The sequence below is a fragment of the Micromonas pusilla genome (assembly GCF_000151265.4).
Source record: "Micromonas pusilla CCMP1545 genomic scaffold MICPUCscaffold_3, whole genome shotgun sequence".
NCBI classification, from domain to species: Eukaryota; Viridiplantae; Chlorophyta; class Mamiellophyceae; order Mamiellales; family Mamiellaceae; genus Micromonas; species Micromonas pusilla.
Window position 1 is genome coordinate 1,438,423 of NW_003315884.1, and position 18,808 is coordinate 1,457,230.

At 69.0% G+C, this 18,808-nt stretch overlaps 12 protein-coding genes across 12 annotated transcripts in view; 8 read left to right on the forward strand and 4 right to left on the reverse strand.

The window, feature by feature from the left end:
• Window positions 1-2,476, forward strand: part of MICPUCDRAFT_46817 (uncharacterized protein) — a gene marked incomplete at both ends in the record, with an annotated part of 5,637 nt that extends 3,161 nt beyond the window's left edge. Inside the window, one exon of the mRNA XM_003056911.1 lies at window positions 53-2,476. Coding sequence (XP_003056957.1) covers window positions 53-2,476 — 2,424 coding nt within the window. The remainder of the gene's footprint in view (window positions 1-52) is intronic.
• A 276-nt stretch (window positions 2,477-2,752) lies between these two features.
• On the reverse strand, window positions 2,753-4,207 carry MICPUCDRAFT_56595 (uncharacterized protein; the record flags this gene model as incomplete). The annotated part of the gene is made up of 1 exon (XM_003057390.1): window positions 2,753-4,207. The coding sequence occupies one exon, from the start codon at window positions 4,205-4,207 to the stop codon at window positions 2,753-2,755; it is 1,455 nt and encodes a 484-aa protein (XP_003057436.1).
• Window positions 4,208-4,437: 230 nt separating this feature from the next.
• Window positions 4,438-5,382, forward strand: MICPUCDRAFT_38934 (uncharacterized protein; the record flags this gene model as incomplete). The annotated part of the gene is made up of 1 exon (XM_003056912.1): window positions 4,438-5,382. The coding sequence occupies one exon, from the start codon at window positions 4,438-4,440 to the stop codon at window positions 5,380-5,382; it is 945 nt and encodes a 314-aa protein (XP_003056958.1).
• A 163-nt stretch (window positions 5,383-5,545) lies between these two features.
• On the forward strand, window positions 5,546-8,439 carry MICPUCDRAFT_62542 (uncharacterized protein; the record flags this gene model as incomplete). Its single annotated transcript, XM_003056913.1, has 5 exons — window positions 5,546-6,015; window positions 6,125-6,215; window positions 6,499-6,549; window positions 6,887-7,024; window positions 7,438-8,439. The coding sequence occupies 5 exons, from the start codon at window positions 5,546-5,548 to the stop codon at window positions 8,437-8,439; spliced, it is 1,752 nt and encodes a 583-aa protein (XP_003056959.1).
• A 249-nt stretch (window positions 8,440-8,688) lies between these two features.
• MICPUCDRAFT_3936 (equilibrative nucleoside transporter family) lies at window positions 8,689-9,933 on the reverse strand (the record flags this gene model as incomplete). Its single annotated transcript, XM_003057391.2, has 3 exons — window positions 8,689-9,200; window positions 9,275-9,278; window positions 9,334-9,933. Coding segments are annotated over 3 exons (1,116 nt in total), but the record flags the coding sequence as incomplete, so codon positions are not given.
• A 257-nt stretch (window positions 9,934-10,190) lies between these two features.
• Window positions 10,191-10,367, forward strand: MICPUCDRAFT_56599 (uncharacterized protein; the record flags this gene model as incomplete). Its single annotated transcript, XM_003056914.1, has 1 exon — window positions 10,191-10,367. The coding sequence occupies one exon, from the start codon at window positions 10,191-10,193 to the stop codon at window positions 10,365-10,367; it is 177 nt and encodes a 58-aa protein (XP_003056960.1).
• Window positions 10,368-10,835: 468 nt separating this feature from the next.
• Window positions 10,836-12,253, forward strand: MICPUCDRAFT_56600 (H+-or Na+-translocating f-type, v-type and A-type ATPase superfamily). Its single transcript, XM_003056915.1, has 3 exons — window positions 10,836-10,934; window positions 11,050-11,154; window positions 11,258-12,253. Exons 1-3 carry the CDS (start codon window positions 10,845-10,847, stop codon window positions 12,020-12,022), a joined length of 960 nt encoding a protein of 319 aa, XP_003056961.1. The 5' UTR covers window positions 10,836-10,844; the 3' UTR covers window positions 12,023-12,253.
• A 29-nt stretch (window positions 12,254-12,282) lies between these two features.
• On the reverse strand, window positions 12,283-13,070 carry MICPUCDRAFT_37396 (uncharacterized protein). Its single transcript, XM_003057392.1, has one exon. It carries the CDS (start codon window positions 13,063-13,065, stop codon window positions 12,409-12,411), a length of 657 nt encoding a protein of 218 aa, XP_003057438.1. The 5' UTR covers window positions 13,066-13,070; the 3' UTR covers window positions 12,283-12,408.
• Window positions 13,071-13,216: 146 nt separating this feature from the next.
• MICPUCDRAFT_56602 (uncharacterized protein) lies at window positions 13,217-13,462 on the forward strand (the record flags this gene model as incomplete). Its single annotated transcript, XM_003056916.1, has 1 exon — window positions 13,217-13,462. One exon carries the CDS (start codon window positions 13,217-13,219, stop codon window positions 13,460-13,462), a length of 246 nt encoding a protein of 81 aa, XP_003056962.1.
• Window positions 13,463-13,740: 278 nt separating this feature from the next.
• MICPUCDRAFT_56603 (uncharacterized protein) lies at window positions 13,741-14,160 on the forward strand (the record flags this gene model as incomplete). Its single annotated transcript, XM_003056917.1, has 1 exon — window positions 13,741-14,160. The coding sequence occupies one exon, from the start codon at window positions 13,741-13,743 to the stop codon at window positions 14,158-14,160; it is 420 nt and encodes a 139-aa protein (XP_003056963.1).
• Window positions 14,161-14,361: 201 nt separating this feature from the next.
• Window positions 14,362-17,712, reverse strand: MICPUCDRAFT_56604 (uncharacterized protein; the record flags this gene model as incomplete). The annotated part of the gene is made up of 1 exon (XM_003057393.1): window positions 14,362-17,712. One exon carries the CDS (start codon window positions 17,710-17,712, stop codon window positions 14,362-14,364), a length of 3,351 nt encoding a protein of 1,116 aa, XP_003057439.1.
• Window positions 17,713-18,037: 325 nt separating this feature from the next.
• MICPUCDRAFT_56605 (uncharacterized protein) lies at window positions 18,038-18,742 on the forward strand (the record flags this gene model as incomplete). The annotated part of the gene is made up of 1 exon (XM_003056918.1): window positions 18,038-18,742. The coding sequence occupies one exon, from the start codon at window positions 18,038-18,040 to the stop codon at window positions 18,740-18,742; it is 705 nt and encodes a 234-aa protein (XP_003056964.1).
• Between the last annotated feature and the right edge of the window lie 66 nt (window positions 18,743-18,808).

Genomic DNA, 18,808 nt, shown 5'->3' on the forward strand with positions numbered 1-18,808 from the left:
ATAACCGGCGCCGGCGCCGCCGCCGACGCCGACGCCGCGCGTCTCCATCGAGGGCGGCGTCGCGGTGTTTCGAGCGAAAGACGGCGAGTGGTCCGCGCACGTCGCGATGATCAAGCAGGCGAGCCGGCTCGTGTACCTCGCGCAGAGCGCGGGCGCGGTGGCGGCGATATTTCTGTGGCCGAAACGCGAGGCGCGACACCCGCCGGTGCAGCCGCTCATTCCGTCGCCGAATTACGACGTCCCGGTGGGCATTCCCGCGTTCGCGCTCCCCGCGGGGGAGCTCGAGAGCGTCGTCGGCGGCGGCGCGGGCGGGAGAAGCGGCGCGTGGGAAGTGATCCTGGATAACACGATCGACGCGAAAGAGCACGGCTCCTCGAGAGAGGTGTCGCGCCGGTGCGGGAAGCGACTCGCCGCGGCGTGCGCCGCGCGACCGTCCGCGGAGGCGGCGGCGGCGGCGCGGCGCGTCGAAGCCAGACGACGACGCATGCGCGCGAACCTCATCGGCGTCGCGAGGAACGTCGCCGCGAACGAGGCGGAACAGGCGGCGATGGCGGCCGCGGCGGCCGCCGCCGCGGAGCTCGCGGCGGCGGCGGCGGAGAACAAGACCCCGACGGACGTCGCGCCGTCGCCGTCCGCGGCGGGCGCCTCCGCGACCGTGTTCGGAAGAGCCGCGAACTTGTTCGGATTCAGCGGCGGCGAGAAGAAGACCGAAACGGAGATGGAGCTCAAGGAGATGCCGTCGCCGTCGAAACCGGCGCCGCCGACGAAGAAGAAAGCGACGGACGGCGGCGGCGGCGACGACGACGACGCGGAGCGCGACGCCGTGGACGCGGACGATGGCGACGACGCGTCCCCGCCGAAGCCGGACGCGTCGACGCCGGGGGACGCGAGCGATCGTCGCGCGAGCGAGGACTACCCGGACCCGGAGCCCGCGATCGAGGAAGACGACGACGCCGACAACGCCGCAGACGACGACGGCGAACCCCTCGACGCGTTGGAAGCCGCGAGGGCGAGGAAATGGACGGCGGCGATGCGCGTCGCGTACGCGCTCGGGGACGAGGGCGCGTCCATTCTCGACCGGTCGTTCCCGTCGCCCGCGCGCGCCGCCGCGGAGGACGCCGCCTCCGCCGCCGCGATGGGCGCTTCCGACGACTCATCTTCTCGCCCCGTGCGCGTCCTGTGCCTCGACGGCGGCGGCATCCGCGGCCTCGCGACGATCGTCATGCTCGAGCGGATCATGAAAGCCGCCGGGGAGACGTGCGTCGGGGAGTGCTTCGACCTCATCTTGGGCACGTCCACCGGCGGGCTCATCGCGATCGGCGCCGGTTTACTTCGTTTGTCCCTCGCGGAAGTGTCGGACGTGTACGACAACATGGCCGCGGAGGTGTTCAAGAGCGACGGGTACTACACGCTCCTGAAGCGCGGGCCGGGGCACACCGCGGCGAAGGCGTTCGAGCGGCTCATGCGCGAGAAGATATTAGGCTCCGAGGCGGACCAGCCGTTGTACGCGATGGGCGCGCATCAGCGGTGGTACACCGCGGCGCCGCGTCCGTCGCCCCCGCGCGTGTGCCTCGTTTCGTCGCTGGTGTCCAGGGTCCCGAGCACGCCGTATCTGTTGCGGTCGTACCGGCGAGACCCCGCGTGTAACGGCCAGAACGTCAGCGCCGTCGGCGAGCTCCCCGGCGAGCACAGAGCCGGCGTCGTGCACGCGTTGCGAGCGACGACGGCGGCGCCGTGGTACATGGAAGAGCTCACCGTGGACAAAGAGCTCGGTCTGGGGAAAGTCACCGCGGTCGGGTCGACGGAGACGCCGGAGCAGCAGCCCGTCGGCGGCGGCATCTCCGGGACGTCGCGAAGCGCGTCGTCGTCCGAGCTCGCGGCGGCGGCGGCGTTCGCCTCCGCGCGCGGCGACGACGACGGCGACGGCGACGGCGACGGCGACGACGCCAGAGAGACGGACGCGACCGCGGAGGAGGACCCGAACGCGGAGGACGACCCGAACGACGCGACCGCCGTGGACGGCAAGACGACGACGTCCGCGAAGGACGCGTCCAGGGTCGCCGCGTCGCTGCGGTTCATCGACGGCGCCATCGCGTGTAACAACCCGACGGCGGTGGGCATCTTCGAGGCGCGAAGGCTGTTCGATCGATCGCGGCCGCTGTGCGTCGTGTCCTTGGGCACGGGCGCGTCCGTCCCCAGGGAGGTCGCCGCGAGCGGGACCTCGCGCGCGTGGGTCGAGAACTTAGTCAACGCGACGTGCGACGTCGTGCAAGTCGACGCGACGGTCAGGCACGTGCTCGGGACGCGGGACCGGTACCATCGGTTCCAGCCCACGGACGAGATCTTTTCGTGCGACTTAAACGACACGAAGGAGGAGACGCGGCAGCGACTGCGGTTGGCCGCGGCGAGGTACATGGACGAGGACGCCGTGAGCGCGGAGGTCGAGGCGTTGGCCGCGGTGTTGAGGCGGTCGTGACGGGGCCCACCCGAGGGGGGACGACGTAGAGTAGAAAAAAAGATAGAGCGTGTGCGTTCTCCTCGTTACATCGTCTACTGTACACGTACACGTACGTCTACACGTGTACTCGTACTCGTTCGTCGCGTGTTTCAATCTGTTCGCGCTCGTCCTCGTTCGTTCTCGCGCGTCGGCGCCGCGGTCAACCTCGCGCCGTCCCCGGGGACGCGTTGATGATTTTCTCATCGACGCTCACTCGACGTGGTCGTCATCCGTCTCGTCGTTGTCCTCATCGCCTTATTCCGGAGCGCCGTTCGCGCGCGCCCACTGCAGCACCTCCAGGTGACCGCCTCCCGCGGCTGCGGCGCAAGTCAACTTGTTCCACGGTGCGCCGTTCGCGCGCGCCCACTGCAGCACCTCCAGGTGGCCGCCATCCGCGGCCCTGGCGCAAGTCCACTCGTCCCACGGAGCGCCGTTCGCACGCGCCCACTGCAGCACCTCCAGGTGACCTTCTCCCGCGGCATTGGCGCAAGTCAACTTGTCCCACGGAGCGCCGTTCGCGCGCGCCCACTGCAGCACCTCCAGGTAGCCGCGCTGCGCGGCAGAGGTGCAAGTCCACTCGTTCCACGGAGCGCCGTTCGCTCGCGCCCACTGCAGCACCTCAAGGTGGCCTTCACCCGCGGCATAGACGCAAGTATTCTCGTCCCACGGAGCGCCGTTCGCTCGCGCCCACTGCAGCACCTCAAGGTGGCCTTCACCCGCGGCATAGACGCAAGTATTCTCGTCCCACGGGCAGCCGTTCGCGCGCGCCCACTGCAGCACCTCCAGGTGGCCGCCTTCCGCGGCTGTGCGGCAAGTCCTCGCGTCCCACGGAGCGCCGTTCGCGCGCGCCCACTGCAGCACCTCCAGGTGACCGTGTTTCGCGGCTTTGCGGCAAGTATTCTCGTCCCACGGAGCGCCGTTTGCTCGCGCCCACTGCAGCACCTCCAGGTGACCGTGTTTCGCGGCATAGGTGCAAGTATTCTCGTCCCACGGGCAGCCGTTCGCGCGCGCCCACTGCAGCACCTCCAGGTGGCCGCAAAGCGCGGCATAGCGGCAAGTCATCGCGTCCCACGGAGCGCCGTTCGCGCGCGCCCAATGCAACACCTCCAGGTGGCCGTTTTGCGCGGCATCCTTGCAAGTCCACGCGTCCCACGGGCAGCCGTTCGCACGCATCCATTTCAGCACCTCGAGGTGACCGCCGAACGCGGCTGAGGAGCAAGTCTTCGCGTTCCACGGGCAACCGTTCGCGCGCGCCCACTGCAGCACCTCCAGGTGGCCCTTCCACGCGGCATAGGCGCAAGTCCACTCGTCCCACGGAGGGCCGTTCGCGCGCGCCCACTGCAGCACCTCCAGGTGGCCCTTCCACGCGGCATGTGCGCAAGTCCTCGCGTCCCACGGACACCCTCGCTCCTTTGCCCACGCCAACCTGCTGACCGACCCGACGAAGTTCGACATCCTCCCGAGCTCCCTCCTCACCGCCGCGACGCCCTTCAGGTCGCCGAGGGGCGTATTGAACACGAACCGATCGAACACGACGGCGCGCATACTCCGGCTCACCAGCGCGAGCATCGCGAGGTCGCCGCCGTCGAGCCGCGAGAGTACGTGCGCGTGGAAGACATCGCGCGCTTTCGCGTCGAATCGTTCTAAGAGACTCAGATCGTCGGAATACGATCCGTCCCCCGCGTTATCGTCGACGTCCCCGATGTTCATCCGCGGTTGAGGCGACGTCGCGTCGCGTCGATCGCGGGGTTCGGGAACACTCCGCATCGAGGCCGCGGAGGAGGAGGAGGAGGAAGAGGACGCGCCGTCGTCGCGCGCGCGGCGAGTGACAGACGGGGACGAGATCTCGGGGCGTTCCAAACTTATACCTGACTTCTACTTCTCTCTCCAGTTTACCAGTCCGCGCCTCAACCCTAGGCAGGTCAGATTCGCTCGCGCGGATGGAGGTGTCCCCTCGCGCGGTCGTCGAGCGGCTGCCGTGGGAGTGCTACGTCCTCCGCGGCGCGCTCGAGACGGACGCCCAGGGCGCGCTCGTCGACCGCGTCGGCGCCCTCGCCGGGGACGCGCACGAGTCGTGGCCCGCGCGCGCGCGCGCGCAGGACCACCCGTTCATCGTCGCGTCGCACGCGTCGGGCGGCCGCGGGGAGCGCCCGCGCGAGTGCCGGCGCGCGTGCGGGATCGAGAGGTGCCACGGCCACTGCGGGCGGGACGTGGGCGCGCTGCGCACGCGCCCGGACGACATCTTCGCGCTCGCCAACGCGCTCGCGTCGCGAATCGCCGCGGCGTCTCCCGCGTCGTCGTCGTCGTCGTCGTCGTCGTCGTCGTCGAATCGGACGTTCGACGCGTCGCACTTCTGGGCGCTCGTCTACGGCGACCGCAGCGACCGTCGCGACGCGAACTGCGGAAAGATGCAGAGCCACCTCGATCGACCGGTCGGGTGGACGCTCTCGATCAGCGTCGGTCGACCGGTCCGCTTCAACTTCGGCAGACCGCCCGCCGAGGACGGTCAGTACGCCGCGTACGCGCCCGGCGCGGCGACGCCGGGGCAAGCCGCGCCGGGGATCGACGTCGTCTTACGCGGCGGCGACGCGGCGCTGTTCAGGGGGCACGCGGTGTTCCACGCCGTGGACGGGTTCGCGGACGAGGACGAGGACGCGGAAGAGGACGCGGGAGAGGTGGAAGAGGTGGACGCGGAGGACTCTGGTTCGGTAGTGTCCCCCGGACGCGCGCGCGTCGCGGCGGCGCCGGGCGATTGGGCGACGCGGCTCCTCGCGGCGGCGACGCGTCGCGGCGGCGAGGGCGACGACGAGGGCGACGCGCGCGACGGGTGGGTCCCCGCGCGGCTGGCGCTTCTGTTTAGGGACGACGAGGACGCGGCGCGGTGAGCAGCGTGGACGCGCGCGCGCGGGGGGGAGGGGGGCGCGCGCGCGCGGGGGGGACGCGGCGTCGAGTCGAGCGAGACGGCGCGTCCGCGGTGGGCGCGCGGCGGTGAAAAACGGCCGCGGTGAAAAAAAGACGTTACGAAATCCCGTGATTTGATTGGCCGAGATGGCGACCCCGCCGAGTGGGTCAGCGGTCCGATCTCCCAGCGAGAGACGGCTCGTTAGTATTTTTAACCGTGTTCGGGAATCTGTTTGCCGCAATCCGCGCGCGCTCGGAAGCACTCGACGACGCGCTCCGCACGCGCGCGCACGAGTTGACGCGTTCGATCCGCGTTCGATTCCGAACGCTCGCGCGCGAGACGTTTCCGACCGCGTCAGCGGCGCGAGACGCGAACGCCGGGGAGTTTTTCTCCTGCGACTTTCTCCTCATCCATCGCGGTCGCAGCTCCCGTTAGGAGGAGAAAGAAAAGCGACTGCCGCGCGGCCGGCCGGAATGGCGCCGCCCGCGGTCGGCGCGCCGGAGCCGCCCCAGGATGCGCTCACGTACGTTCGAGCCGTGAAGGCGAGGTTCGCCGCGAGCAACCCTCAGGTGTACGAGGCGTTCCTCGAGGTGATGAGGGACTTCAAGAACGCGCGGTGCGTCCGCGCGCATCCGACGGACTCTACACTGGCGTTTCGCACGCTCGCGCGTGATTTTACCCCCCACCCCCAACCTCCGCTGACCCCCGCGCGCGTCATCACGCAGATCCGACACCCCCGAGGTCGTGAAACGGGTGAAAGTGCTCCTAGGCGGACACCCTGACCTGCTCGACGGCTTCAACTGCTTCTTGCCCGAGGTGCGCGCTCGCTCTTCTCTCGCGCTCGTCGCTCTCGAATGAAGACCCCGCACGGCTCGCGCGCGATCCCACGCGGACGATGACAGCTGTCTTTCCTCGTTCGCGTCGTCGCCATCGCGCGCGAATTTCGAGATCCCAACCCGCGAATCTCTCCCCGAGACGTCCATCGTGCGAACGCTGCGGCGCGCGGGTAAACCCGCGAGGATTCGCGCTCGCGCCGACGCGCATCCACTGACGACCCCGTGCCACGTTTCCACCATTCCTCGGCCTTTTCCTCGCGCAGCCGTACAAATTCAGTGCCTCCAAGGACGCAGCCGCGGAGGAACAGGGCGACGTGCGTCCCGCCCCGCGCTCGCTCATCGCGCGATCGCGCGCGTTGTTTCCTCGGGGTGTTTTCGCGTCGATCCTGCGTTTTCGCGCGTCTTTTCCGCGCGTCATCGCGCGCGGCGAGCGCGTCGAACACGCCGAGCGACGCGAGACCATTTCGCGACGGCCGTTCCTCTCTCACCTGTCACGCGTCCGCTCGTCCGCCGGGACGAACCCTTCTTTCTCGCGGCGGGTTCGCGCGCGCGATTCCGCGCGCGATTCCGCGCGCGCGCGCGCCCCGCGCGATCGCGCCGCCGTCCCCGCGCCACGCCTGACGTCCATTCCCTCCCTCGTCGCGATCGCAGGGGACGCAACCGACCATAGGCGGCGGGTACAACCTCCTGAAGCGGATCCGCAAGGTGTACAGCCACGACGAGCGACCCTACCACGCCTTCCTGGCTATCCTCATCCGCTTCAGGAACACGGAGTTCACGACCGAGCAGGCGCGTCTTTTCCCGCCGCGAAAAAAAAACCTTCGTCTCGCGCGGGGTTCCGCGATCGATCGCGCGCGCGCGCGCGGCGAGGGGCGCGCCCCGCGCCGCGCGCGAGCGCGCGGCATCGCGTCCGTCCCCTCGTTCCCCGAACGAACTCGAAAGCGTTAGGGCACAGTTGTCTTACGTCGATCGAGATTGTCTCGCGATCGATCGCGCCCTCGTGTCGCAGCCCGCGATCGACGCGTTTGAACCCAGAAATCTCGGGTCAAAAAAACGAGATTTTTACACGCGGGATTCGGTTTCGCGCTTTTTTCTCGTCGATTGATCGAGCGCGGCGCGAAAAAAATATCCATCCAGCCTCCGACGCCGGCGACTGACCCGCCCCCTAACGCCTCCCCCGCCCTCCCCGCCCCGCGACGCAGGTGATCAAGAACGTCTCGACGCTGTTCTACGACCAGCCCGAGCTCCTGCACGGGACGGACGGCCTCGAGTTCTTCGTCCCCAAGAATTGCGCCCCCCCCAAACCGTCCGTATGGTTCGAGTGGACGCCGGGGGCGCACGCGAGGTACGGCCGCGTGTCGTTCCGCGTCGCCGTGCGGATGTTACTCCTGTGCGAGAAGCGCAGCCGGTCGCAGCCGCCGGACTTGACGCGACGGAAGGTGCGATGCCTTGGCGACAGCGACGACGGCAGCAGCAGCGAGTACTCGTCCTCGGAGAGCGAGAGCGAGTACGAGGATGAAAACGGCAACATGGTGAAGAAGGAGAAGGAACCTGGGACGGTGGACGAGGACAAGATGCCGCCGATATGGGACCAAGTCACGGAGAGAGTGCTGGGAGAGTTCGAAAAGATGACGCTGAAGATCGAGCCGATGACGGACGACCAGTGCTGGGAAGACGCGACCGCGCAGAAGGAGGAGAACGAGAGAGTCGCGGACGCGCTCGGGCGGGGGAAACGCGCCAAGCCGGACCCGACGGAGTCGCCGCCGGAGTCGCCGCCGCCGCCGGGCGGCGGGCAGCAGCGATCGAGGAAGTCGAAGCGGATCATCGCGAAAGTCAACCGCGGGGGGCAGATGCAGTCGTACAAGCACCTGATCAGCGGGAGGCATCTGTACATGGGGACGAAGGAGGAGCGCGCGGAGAAGAGCGCGAAGAAGGGCCGCGGGAGGAAGAGTCTGATCGGCGGGATGACCGGCTCCGTCGCGGCGATGAGCACGCTCAAACCGGACGCGCCGTTGATCGAGGGCGCGAAGGTGACGCTCGTGAGGGATCCGAAGGAGATGTCGCTGATCCAGAGGCCGGGGTTGCATCAGCTCCCGGAGAATTGCATGGAGCGGATAATCTTTTTCCTCGCGCAGGCGGAGGGCAAAGAGGAGCTGCACGCGCAACGCGAGGCGCTCATGAAGTCGCTCGGGAAGTCGAAGTGACGCGACGCGACGGACGACGCGCCGCGCGTCGCGTCGCTTCACGACGGACGGACGACGCGAAGACGATAGCTAATCAGCCTAACCAACCCATACGACAATAGCCCTATCCTACTACTACTACGACTACCGTCGTTGTAATCAACGTCACCACGACGAGAAGACGACGAGCGTCGCGCCGCTCGCCCGAACCGCGCGCCGCCCTCGCCTCCGTTCCCACTCTCGACCATCCATCGCATCGCGCGCCGCTCGTCACAGCAGCCACAGCCACCCGCAGAACGCGCCGGTCGTGAGCCCGGACAACAAGAACAGCACCATCACCGTCCCGCACGCCTCCCGCCGCGACGCCTCCGCCGCCTCGGGCGCGGCCATCATCGCGACGGCGCCGACCCAGCCGTTCGTCCACCCCAACGCCATCACGAGCAAAACGCACGGGAGTTCGTTCGCGCTGAGCGCTTCGAACCCGCGCCGCGCGCTGACGCATACGAACGCGGGCACGAAGAGAACGCGCGTCAGCGCGAGCGTCAGGAGCGCGCGCGCGTCCCCGCCCGCGCGCGCGGCGAGAGCCGGCGCCAGCGCCGGCGCGGCTTTGCCAACGACGTCGAAGAGGTTGAAACACGCGATGAGGACGAGTGGGTACCACGACCCGAGTTTCGCGCTGCTGACGTCCTCGGCGAGCACGCCGGGGAAGATGCTCAGGGTGACCGCGTAGACGGCGTACACGGAGACAGCCTGCGGCCACGCGCGTCGAAGCACGTCGCGCGCTTCCCGGACGCCGACGCCGCGCGAGGAGCGTTTCCCGCCTGATCCGCCGCCGCCGACGCCGGACGACGACGACGGACCTCCCGGCGCGAGAGCTCGCCGCGTCTCGTCCGCCTCCTCGTCCGCCTCCTCCACGGTGACGTAGTCCCCGCCGCCGTCCTTTTCGCGTGTGTAGTACGCGTACATCTCCGTCCGCTCGAGGACGCCGTGCAGAGCGACGCACGCCAGCACCCACGCGGCGGCGACGCCGAAATACGCCCCCGCCGCAGTGCGCACGTTCGCTTCCCCGAACGCGGCCCGCGTCGTCAACCGCAGCGTCGCGATGACGAGGCCGCTGACGGAGGTCCCCGCCATGAGCGCCTGCGTGTGCGACGGCGGCATCGGCGCGACGACGCCGAACAGGGAGCCCTGCGCGAACGCGTCCGCGGCGCCGGTGAGCGCGACGGCGACGCACACGACCGCGAACGACGCGAACGCGGGCGCGAGGAGGCAGAGGAGGAAGACGACGAACCCGCCTCGAACTCTCGCGCGCTGCGACAGGCGGTGCCCGTGCTTCAGCACGACGAGGAGCGCGCAGACGTTCGGGAAGAAGTACAGCACCGGGAAGACGCGGTCGACGTGCCGTCCGGGGTACGTCATCTCGAAGTAATCTACCGCGGTGATCCACGCGTTCCACGGGAAGAGGATGCCCGCGCCGAGGGCGACGCAGGACCAGTACGCGACGTTCTTGTGGTCTTCGGGGGCGTCTTCGCGGCGCGAAGGGAGCGTCGGGTCGTACGCGTCGTACTCCATCCCGCCGCGCGGCGCCGAGGCGGGCGCGGAGGGGAGTGATGAAAACAACAACGCCACTGCCGGTCGCGTGCGTCGCGTCTGGTCGTCGCGTCAACGCGTCGGGCGATGAAACTCAGTTGAGCGCTTGCAGCCATCGCGGTGCCGCCGAGAGGGCGCGCTCAGATCGCGACCGCGCGACGCACGCCGCCCACTCACGCAACATGCCGTACCGTAACGTCAGCATGGCCTCGCACGCCGTGACCCAGGCGAAGCTCATGTGGCCGTTCATCGCCGGCTTCGGCGTCGTCGGCGCCGCGGTCACCTACGCGACGTTAGGGGTGACGAAGGAGGACATCAAGAAGTCCTCGTTCGCGAACCCGGGCGGGCAGCACCACTGAGCGTCCGATGGCGTCGCGCGCGGCGCGCGATCGAGCGGCGGGGTCGGCTCTGGGACGGACCGCGCGCGGCGGAGGCGAGCGCGGAGGGTGGGGCGAGGGCTCGCGGGCGAGGACGCGCGCGCGGATCCATCCCAGAGCGATTTTAGGGTTGGACACGGACGGGCTCTCTGGACGGACGGGCGACGGGGACGAACGGAGGAGGCAGCGATCGTCGCGGCCGCGGGCGCGCGACGTGTACTCTAAAGAAACATCGGCGGCGTGAAGCGCCGCCTTAGCACGTAGCGCCTTTGTGATGAACACGTCGTGAAGGTTTTCTGGAGACTCGCGCGTCCGTCGAGCGCGCCCTCGCCTCGCCATCGATCGTCGCGGTCCTCTTCGATCGATCCCTCAACTTCCCAAGCGACGCGGCGCGGCGGGTGCTCGAATAAAATAGACCAGGCGCCAACGACAACTTCACAATCACCGTCGCGGACGACCATGCTTCGCAAGACCGCCTCCACGCTCTGGACCCGGTTCGTGCCGGCGGCCAGGCAGGCCTACCCGGCCGCGGCGTCCTCCATGAAAAGGGTGCGTCATCGCTCGCGCGCGATTGCGCGCGTTTCCGCGCGCGCGATGCGTCTCCGGTTTTTTTTTCTCATCGCGTCGCTGACCCTTTCCCGGCTCTCCATCCATCCATCCGCAGCCCCGCTGGTTCTCCGCGACCACCGAGGACGGCGGCGAGGACGGCGGCGAGGACGTCGAGGAGTACGAAGACGATGAAGAGGAATGGGAATACGACGAGCACGCGGTACGTCGAACGCCGCGTCACCGTCATCGCGCGCGCCTCCGTCGCCCCTCCACCCGTCGTCGTCGTCGTCGCTCACGCGCTGTTCGTCTCTTTTTCCCCGCAGCCCCCGCTCAACCTGTTCGGCCTCCCCGCGCGGTACGCCTCCGCGGTGTACACCGCCGCGAGCAAGGAAGGCGTCTTGGAGAGAGTCCAGTCCGAGATCAAGACGGTGCGCGCCCTCGGAACTCCTCCGACGCCGCGTCGCGGCGCCAACTCCGGAGCGAGCGATCGACCTCGACGCGAGAGAAGCAAGCAAAACCTCGTCCGTCTCGATTTCGTCGTCTGGTCTGTCTCCTTCTCCCCGCCCGCCTCCCTCCGCGCGTCTCTGACCCTCTCTTCTTGCCCCCCCCCTCTCTCCGTCCACGCGCAGCTCGTCGACGCGGCGAACACGGACGAGAAGTTTAGAAACTTCCTCTACGACCCGACGATGCCCAAGGCGAAGAAGATCGCCGGCATCACCGAGTTTTGCGACGGCGCCGGGTTCGACAAGATCACCAAGTCGTTCCTGTGCGTCACCGCGGAGAACGGGCGCCTGAAAGAGACATCGAAGATCCTCGGGTGCCTGGAAGAGTACTCTCTGAAAGCCGCGGGGCAGGTGAAGGCGACGGTCACGTCGGCGTTTCCGCTGAACGAAGATCAGTTGACCAGGCTGACGGGGTTGATCAAGAAGAAACTGGACGACCCGGAGGACGAGCTGACGGTGGAGACCAAGGTGGATTCGAAGCTCGTCGGCGGGTTCACGGTGGCGATGGGGGAGGATTTCTACGATCTCTCGCTCATGACGCGGCTGCGGCACATGGAGAACGAGCTCGCGAAGCCGCTTCGCTGATTCTGATTGATTCGACCGGCGCGCGCGCGCGACGGACAGACGCGGTCTGATGGAGGTCGATGTATAGTTTCGGACGACGCGAGAGCCCGCGGGGCGACAGTCGGACGAGACGGGAGGGAGAGAAGAGAACCCGCGAGGCGACGAGCGAGCGAGCGAGCGGGGTCTCGCGTGCTGTATAACGTAAAGATAGTGCCCACAGTAGGAGGCATTTCGATGGGAAACGAGCGCGGCGGGCGGCCGCGGGTAAACGATCGACGCTTCTCTCGCGTTTACGTTTACGTTTACGAACGACGACGGCGCGATGTCGTCGCACATGATAGACTACTGTATCTACGCGGGTCGCGCGCCGGCCCGCCTCTGCCTCCGAGCCCTCCCCACCTCCCAACTCACAGACACGCGCACCCGCTCCGCGCGCTGTCGACCAACCGATTCAGCCGCACCCTCCCGCCGCCGCCCGGGTCGTGCTCCGTCAGCAGCGACGGCGTGTCCAGCACTCGACTCACGAGCTCGTCGAACGCCTCCTTGACGTTGCGTCGGCTCTTCGCGCTCGTCTCGAGGAATAAGCACCCGTTGTCCTCCGCGAACGCCTCGCCCTCCTTCCTGCTCACCTCCCTCGCCTTCTCCTTGTCGATCTTGTTCCCGATGACGATCTTCACGCAGTCCTCCACGGTGGCGTACAGATCCACCTCCTTCGCCCAGATCTCGCTGACGTTCTCGAAGCTCTCTCGCTTCGTGATGTCGTACACGAACACGATCCCTTGCGCGCCGCGGTAGTACGAGCTCGTCAGCGTCCTGAACCGCTCCTGACCCGCGGTGTCCCACACCGTGAGTTTCAGTCGCTTCCCTCGCGCGTTCAGGTACTTCAGCTTGAAGTCCACGCCGATCGTAGGCGACTGGTCCTCGAAGACGTCGTCGGTGAATCGAACGAGGAGGCTGCTCTTTCCGACGCCGCTGTCGCCGACGAGGAGGAGCTTGATGACGTGGTCGTGCGGCTCGGGAGCCTCGCGCTCGACTCTGCCGTGCATGCCGCCGGCGGCGGACATCGCGGTACCCCGACCGCGTCCGCGCCGCTCCGCTGTGACCCGCGGAGGAGAAGTCAACTTCCATCTGACAGGATCAGTACTGGACTGGTAGACTGGTAGACTGGTAGACTGGACGACGCGACGTCATCGCGCGGAAGGGGCGTCACTCGCGATGGCGCCCGCGCGCCTGAGCGGGCTGGCGAAGCAGGTCCTGTCGCTGCACCGCTCGCTTCTCCGCGCCGCGCGATCGAAGGACGCGACCGCGCGAGCGGCCATCTCGCGGCAGATTAGGGACGACTTCGAGCGTCACGCGCGTCTGGACCCGAGGAAGGATGTTCTGCTCGTGGAGCACCTCATCCGCGCGGGTAACAAGAAGCTCGCGATGCTGCGCGACCCGAACGTCGTGGGCGCGCGATGAAGAGACCGAGGAAGGGACCGCGGGTGGAGGAGGGAAAGCGCGTTCGTAGCGCGCGTAGGCCTAGAGTTCGCATCGGGGTATAGACCCCGGGTGTAATAGACGCCGCGGCGACGGCACCGACGACCACCGATCGCGCGCTCGACGCGCCCGACACCGCGCCTGCCAGCTCAGTCGGCGCGGATCTCGCGTTATCTCGCGATATCATCTGATCGCGATCGTTCCGTCGCGGACGCGCGCACAGTCGCTCGCACGAGTCACGCGTCCGCGTTAACGTCATCATGCAGTCCATCACGTCCACGACCACGCTCTCCGCGCGCGTCCAGGCGCGTCTCGATCCGCGCGCGTCTCGCGTCGCCCGCGTCGCGCGACGCGGTCGTCTCCCGAAAACCGTTCCCTCCCGCCTCCGCCGACGACAGATCGCTCTCGTCTCCTCCCCGCGTCTCCGTTCGCAGGCGCCGACGCGCCCGAAGTCCGCGCGCTCCACCTCCGTCGTCCCGAACGCGACGCGCGACTCGAAGAAAGCCGCGGCGGAGGAGGAGGAGTCCTCGTTCTGGAAGAAGGTGTTCCTGAAGGACGGCCAGGAGGAGGTCTCGAGCGCCGATTACCAAAAGTTCCAGAAGGAGCTCAACGAGAAGAAGGCGGCGGCGAAGGCGCGCAACGCGGACAAGGGCAAGTTCGACGGCTGCGTCGTCATGTGATCGCGTCGTGTGGTGTGGTGTCGTGTCGGTTCGTTTTGATGACATGAACCGTCGCCGATGTTGAGACTCTCAACGTCGACGCGGCCGGCGTCGTTCTAACACGCCCGCGAACGTAAACGTACACCGTCGTCGATGTCGATTGATGAGACTCTCGACGTCGACGCGCGAGCGCCACCGATACGCCCACGGCGCGCGCGTCAGTCACCGCCTTCCCGCGAGAAACCGCCCGACGCCCCTCCACGCGTTCCCCACGGCTCTGAATCCCTCGACGCCCTTCTCTCGATCTCTCTCCTCGCGGCGTCGCCGCCGATCGCGCGCGCTCGACGACCGCCGCGACGGCGTCGCGGACGCGGCGTCGCCGTACTCGCGCTCGTACTCGCGCTCGTACTCGTACTCGACCCGCCCTCCGCCGCGTCGCGCGTTCGCCCTGTCCTCGCGCTCGCGCCGCGCGTCGCGATCCGCGAACCGACCCCCGTCCCCGCCCGGGGACCTCCGCGCGACCGGAGACGCGGTCGGCCGCGGCGACGACCTCGGCGACGGCTTCGCCGCCGCCGCCGACGCCGACGCGCGCGCGCGACGCGGCGTCGACGCGGCGGAGACGCTCTGCGGGCGCTCGACCCACGCGCGCGCGCGCTCGACCGCCTCCGCCGCGCGAGCCGCCGCGCGCGTCGAGGCGAGAATTTCCGCGCGCCGCGCCGCCGCCGCCGCGGACGCCGGGCTCCTCGGGCTCCCGGCCGCCGATCGCTCCTCCGTCGCGGGGACGCGCGCGCGGAGCGCGGGTCGTTCCCTCCGCGCCGGGCTCGTCGGCGTCGCTGCGCCCTCCCTCGCCGCGACCTCGAGCTCGAGGAGGTCGACGAGCCGCTCGCCAACCTCGGCGCTCATCGACGGCGGCGGCGACGGCGACGGCGACGATCGACGCGCGTCCTCGAACGCCCCGACCGTCTCCGCGGCGCGTCGAATCCGCGCGGCGTCGCTCGCGGAGACGAAACTCCGCGGCGTCGACGTCGGCGTCGACCACGCGCTGACGCTGGCGCTGGCGCCGCCGCGCCGCTGTTCTTTATCGAGGAGCGTCAGAAGCCTTTGTTCCACCTCCGGAGACATCGTCCGCGACCGCGTCGGCGACCGCGTCTTCGACGGCGGCGTCCACTTCCCTTCCCTCTCGAGCGCGCGCGCGAAAAAGTCCGTCGGCGCGCGCGCGTGCTCGTCGAATATCCGCCGCCGGCGTCGGATCGCCTCGATCGTCCCGGTCAGCGTGATGCTCAGCGCGTGCGTGTCGAGCCTGTGATGCGTGACGTCGGAGTGCGGCAGACCGAACTCGTCGATGTCGATCTCGTCGACGTCGCTCGCGACGGACCCGAGGGAGGCGTCGTCGTCGTCGTCGTCGCTGCTGCTGCTGACGCTGTCGACTGAGTCCGAGTCCGAGTCCGAGTCCGAGTCGTCGTCTATCGGGCGGCACGGGATCTCTCCGCTCGCGTCGAGGTCGAACGCCGCCTCCGCCATCGCGCGGACCTCGTTCGCGGCTCTCAGCGCCGCGTCCCGCGCCCTCGCCTCGTCTTCCGACCGCCTCTCCGCCGCCGCCGCGGCGTCCCTCGCGCGCTCTTTCTCCATCGCGTCTTCGTGCGCGCGGCGTTCTCTCTCCGCCTTCTCCGCCGCTTCCGCGCGCGCGACCCGCTCCGCCCTCGCCGCGGCCTCCGCGGCCTCGCGCGCCGCCGTCTCCGCGGCGGCGGCGGCGTCCGCGGCGAGCTTCGCCTCGATCGCGCGCTTCGCCGCCGCCTCCTTTTCTCTCTCGTCCTCCTCCGCGGCGGCGGAGGCGGCGGCGGCGGCGGCGGCGCTCTCCGCGTCCCGCGCCCGTCGCTCCGCCGCCGCGCGCGCGTGCGACTCCGCCGTCGCCGCCACCTCCGCGAATTCGCGCGCGCGCGCGTCCTCCTCCGCCGCGCGGACGCGCTCCTCGCGCGCGCGCGTCTCCGCGTCCCTCGCGAGCGTCAACGCGTCCTCCGCCGCCTCCGCCGCGCGCTCAGCCTCCGCCGCCGCCGCGCGCGCGTCGACGTCCGCGGCCGCGGCGTCCTCCGCCTCGGACGCCGCGACGACCGCGGCCTCCGCGGCGGCCGCGGCGGCGTTCGCGCGCTCCACCTCGCGCGCCATCGCGACGATTCTCGCCTCGGCGGTCTCCGCGAGGCGACGCTTCTCCTCCGCGCGTTGGCGCGCTTTCTCCTCCGCGCGCGCCGCGGCTTCGCGCTCCAAACGCGCGACGTCGTCCGCGGCTTTCGCCTCAGCGGCGAGCGCGGCAGCCTCCGCGGCGACGCGGCGCGCTTCGATTCGCCTGAGCTCCTCCTCCGCGGCGTCTCGCCGCGCTTTCTCCTCCGCTTTCGCGCGCGCGACCGCCTCCTCGTGCGCGCGCATTTCCGCCACCGCTTTCCTCTCCGCGTCCGCGCGCGCCGCCGCCTCCGCGGCGGCTTTCTCCATCGACGCCGCGTGCGCGGCGGCTTCCGCGGCCGCGGCGGCCTCCGCGGCCGCGGCGGCCTCCGCGGCGACGCGGCGGGCCTCGTCCCTGAGCGCCTCTTCCGCGGACGCGTCGCGCTCCGCGGCGGCCGCCTCGCGCGTCGCCTCCTCCAACGCGGTCTCGAACGCCTCCGCGTCGTGCTTCGCCCTCGCGGCGGCCTCCGCTTTCGCGACCGCGTCGTGGTGCGCCTCGACCTCCGCTCGCGCGGCCGCGACGGCTTCCTCGTGCGCGAGCGCTTCCGCGACCGACGCGGCTTCTCTCTCCGCGGCGACGATTTCTTCGAATTGTCTCGCGCGGTTCGATCGTCGCGCGGCGGCGTCCTCGACGACCCTCTTCGTCGCGCTGAGCCACTGCGTCGCGTTTTTGACGTGGTCCGCGGCGATGTGCTCCACCTCCAGCGCCTCCGCGCGCGAATGCGCTTCCTCCTCCTCTTTCGCCCTGCGCGCAGCCTCGAGACGCGCGGTCGCCTCTCCGTCCTCGCTTCTCCTCGCCGCGACGTTCCGGGACGCGCTCACCCACCGCGCGGTGTTCTTGTTCGCCTTGGCGAACGCGAGCGCGAGCGCGGCTTTCATCTTCCTCGCGGCGGCCATCTCCGCGTGCGCTCGCGCTTCCATCTTCTCCGCGTCCGCGGCCGCGGAGGCGGCGCGCGCGCGCGCCTCGGCGGACGCGGTGGAATCGTTCGCGATCGCGCGCGCTTCCATCCTCGCCTCCGCGGCGGCCTCGACCTTGACGACGGACTCGCGTATCGCCGCGTCCGCGGCGGCTTCGACGTCGGTCGCCACCTTCTGCGCGTACGCGGACTCCGCGTCGTCGTCGCCGTCCCCGCTCGTTCGCGCGGAGTCGACGGCGACGTCGCTCGGGCTCGCGAATCGTTCCGACGAGAGCGGTGCCGACGCCGCGAAAACATTCTCGCGACGAGATCCGTCGGAGGGCGCGTCGGGCGACGCGCCGCTCGTGCTCGGGGCGTCGTCGCTCTTCCCGCTCTCGACGACCTCGTCCTTAGGCGCCTTCGCCGCCTTCTCCGGGTCTGGCTTGGAGGCGCAGCACCCCATCGCGTCCGCCGCCGCACGCCGAGCGCGCGCTCCGGAAGGAATGCAGAGAGGGCGGCCTTTTCTGCAGCTTTTCAGATGCGCTCTTCTGCCAGCAAAATTCCGACGGGGCGGGGTGAGGTCTATACGAACGTTTTTCACCCACACCTCGGTTTCAATATTTGATCGCTTTACCTTTCAACTGACCGATGAACATAGACTATTGAACGCACCCGAGGTCTGTTGAGAACACCGACTCGACGACGTGAAGTTTTGTGGAGTTGTCGTGGCTTTTCGTGGCCTCTCACTTCCTCTCGCGCGCCGCCACGCCGCGCCTCGCACGACGATCATGCCACCCGGACGTCCGGGCAAACCGTTCCTCGAGTGGTGCGCGGAGAACGGGGAGCGCGGCGAGAGGCTCGCCAACGAGTTCCGCGAGGAGCTGCCGACGGAGCTGACGAAAGCGTCGAAATACAAGGCGAAGTGGAAGTGTTTGAAGTGCAAGCACGTGTGGCGGGCGAAGATGAAGGACCGCACGAGGAGCGACAAACCCAACGGGTGTCCGAAGTGCGCGAATCGACTGCCGGCGAGCAAGACGAACAACTTCCTCGCGTGGTGCGAGAAGAACGGCGAGCGAGGCAAGAAGCTGTCGCGCGAGTACGTCGATAAGGACAAGCCGCCGACGGCGGTGAAGAAAGGGTCGAAGTACAAGGCGAAGTGGAAGTGCAGCAACGTCGAGTGCAAACACGTGTGGCGGGCGAAGATGAAGGACCGCACGAGGAGCGACAAACCCAACGGGTGTCCGAAGTGCGCGAATCGACTGCCGGCGAGCAAGACGAACAACTTCCTCGCGTGGTGCGAGAAGAACGGCGAGCTCGGGAAGAAGTTGTCGCGCGAGTACGTCGACAAGGACAAGCCGCCGACGGCGGTGACGAAAGGGTCGGACTACAAGGCGAAGTGGAAGTGCAGCAACGTCGAGTGCAAGCACGAGTGGCGGGCGAGGTTGAACGACCGCACGAACAGCGACAGACCCAGCGGGTGCCCGAAGTGCTGACCCCGCGGAACGAACCAACACACGAAGAAGCGCGAGCGCGTCGACTGAACGACGGAGACGAGAGAA

Excerpts from the sequence above, each read along its gene's own strand:
- MICPUCDRAFT_37396 (XM_003057392.1), bottom strand. The coding sequence starts at position 13,065 with ATGTCCGCCGCCGGCGGCATGCACGGCAGAGTCGAGCGCGAGGCTCCC.
- MICPUCDRAFT_56600 (XM_003056915.1), top strand. The coding sequence starts at position 10,845 with ATGCTTCGCAAGACCGCCTCCACGCTCTGGACCCGGTTCGTGCCGGCG. Across the intron at positions 10,935-11,049 it reads CGGCGTCCTCCATGAAAAGG|CCCCGCTGGTTCTCCGCGAC; the intron begins GTGCGTCATCGC and ends ATCCATCCGCAG. Across the intron at positions 11,155-11,257 it reads GGGAATACGACGAGCACGCG|CCCCCGCTCAACCTGTTCGG; the intron begins GTACGTCGAACG and ends TTTTCCCCGCAG.